The sequence below is a fragment of the Clupea harengus genome, chromosome 10 (genome assembly GCF_900700415.2).
Source record: "Clupea harengus chromosome 10, Ch_v2.0.2, whole genome shotgun sequence".
Taxonomy (NCBI): Eukaryota; Metazoa; Chordata; class Actinopteri; order Clupeiformes; family Clupeidae; genus Clupea; species Clupea harengus.
In genome coordinates, this window is record NC_045161.1 from 17745745 (window position 1) to 17747357 (window position 1613).

General features: G+C 52.3%; 1 protein-coding gene across 4 annotated transcripts in view; it reads right to left on the reverse strand.

Moving 5' to 3' along the window:
* Positions 1–1320, reverse strand: part of pex5la (peroxisomal biogenesis factor 5-like a) — an 83040-nt gene extending 81720 nt beyond the window's left edge. For all 4 annotated transcript variants that reach the window (XM_031574227.2, XM_031574225.2, XM_031574226.2 and 1 more), the window contains exon 1: positions 629–1320. In XM_031574227.2, coding sequence (XP_031430087.1) covers positions 629–649 — 21 coding nt within the window. In that variant the 5' untranslated portion in view covers positions 650–1320. The remainder of the gene's footprint in view (positions 1–628) is intronic.
* Between the last annotated feature and the right edge of the window lie 293 nt (positions 1321–1613).

Here is a 1613-nt window from a genome sequence, read left to right on the forward strand (position 1 = left end):
GTCTTAATCTTCGTGTGTCAGTGTATTGTGATCCCCTTTTCGACCCGAGGAGACATTGCTACAAAGACAGTTTTGGTTTAAAATAGAATGAAATCATTGTCAGCTCGTGCTACGGAGTTTTGCCGTACTTTGCATCCGAGACAGGGGCGTGAGGGCAGGTGAGACGAAGGCAGCGCGAGCTCAGTAGCTCCACGGAGGCTAGCCCCTCGTGATCAGACTTGCTCTGAAGTGCACAGGTATGGCTTGTGAACTTCTAAACTATTGTTGTCATTACAGTATATCTCCCATATTAGCTTTCCCCTGTACTGTCAGGAAACATCTGGCCAGGGAACACTGTGATGGACACAGACTCGTGCCTTCAGGCAGCCCCCCCCCCCCCCCCCGCCTGGCGGCTCTATCGCTCGCGGCGCTGTTTGCTCTGCTATCCGTCGCTCTCGGACGGGACCTGCTCAGAGCCTCCGGATGAGCCAGTACTTGTGTAAACACAAACGCGTACGATATATGGTACCGTTTCTCGTCAACATTTGTATAGTCTAACAATGACAGCTTTAAAAGTAGCAAAAATGTCGTTTACTTAAAATAAACAATTTGGTACGGAGCACTAGACCGTAGGATAATTGAGCCTTACCTGCGAATGGCCCTGGTACATATTGAGCTCAAGTCGGAGCGCTGACGTCCGATGGTCGTAGTGTGTTAGTCGAACACTTGTGATGAGTTGCGTGCTGAGCCAGGGGTGCTCATATGTGCGAAGTGTTCAGGACCTGCTCAGGAAAACGGTAGCGTGCGTCTGTTAGCGGGGTGAAAAGTGTGGCGGGTCTGGCAGGCGAGGGAGGAGGGAGTGGAGCTGTCCTTCCCCCCGGGTGCTGAAATCAGGAGTTCCGTCGATTTTCTTCACCGGCGGCTTGCGGAGGTGAGCAAAGGAGCCGCGAGCCCAGGCTCGTTAAGAGGAGTCCTGAAATCTTGGCGTGACTGCCTGAAACCTCAGTGCGCTCTGGCTAGGGTGACTGCCGTCGGACTTGTCGTTTAGAGAGGAATTAGTCCCCCGAATCAGCTCTGAGCAGAAGAATCTGACCCGCCGCCGATCTCGCATACAGTTGTTTTAATGCTTCAAGAGTTCCTCCTCTTCTTTTATCGCGCGCCTCCCCAGTCTGCCGCTCCACTACCCGTAACCCAGCCCCCCTGCTCTCGCGCGCTGTGGGGGCCGCCTCCTTCCCTCACGTGCTTGCCCAACCAAAGGAGACACGAACTCAACACGCGAAGCTATGGGGTCATGTGTCCAGTCATGTCAAAGCTCCGGTTCGAGAGACAAAACAGTAGACATTGCGCTGCAAAACGGGACCTTATTGCTGGTGGCTGTGATGTTTATATGAGGGTTTAAATCACACGCGCATAATAATTTTATGACACCTCCCACCCCACTCAGAACAACTGAAAGCCTGATATCTGCGCGGAAAGCGGTACTCTTTGAATGTGTTACATAACGGAATGTTTCCTTCAAGGTATAGCGGATGACATAACGAGCCCAGTTAAAAAAGCGATCGAACTCTGAGCAAGAGGCGGCAAAAACAACTGGCCCAATTAAGTCGCGCGCTGCAGGAAAGAGTGGTAATGGC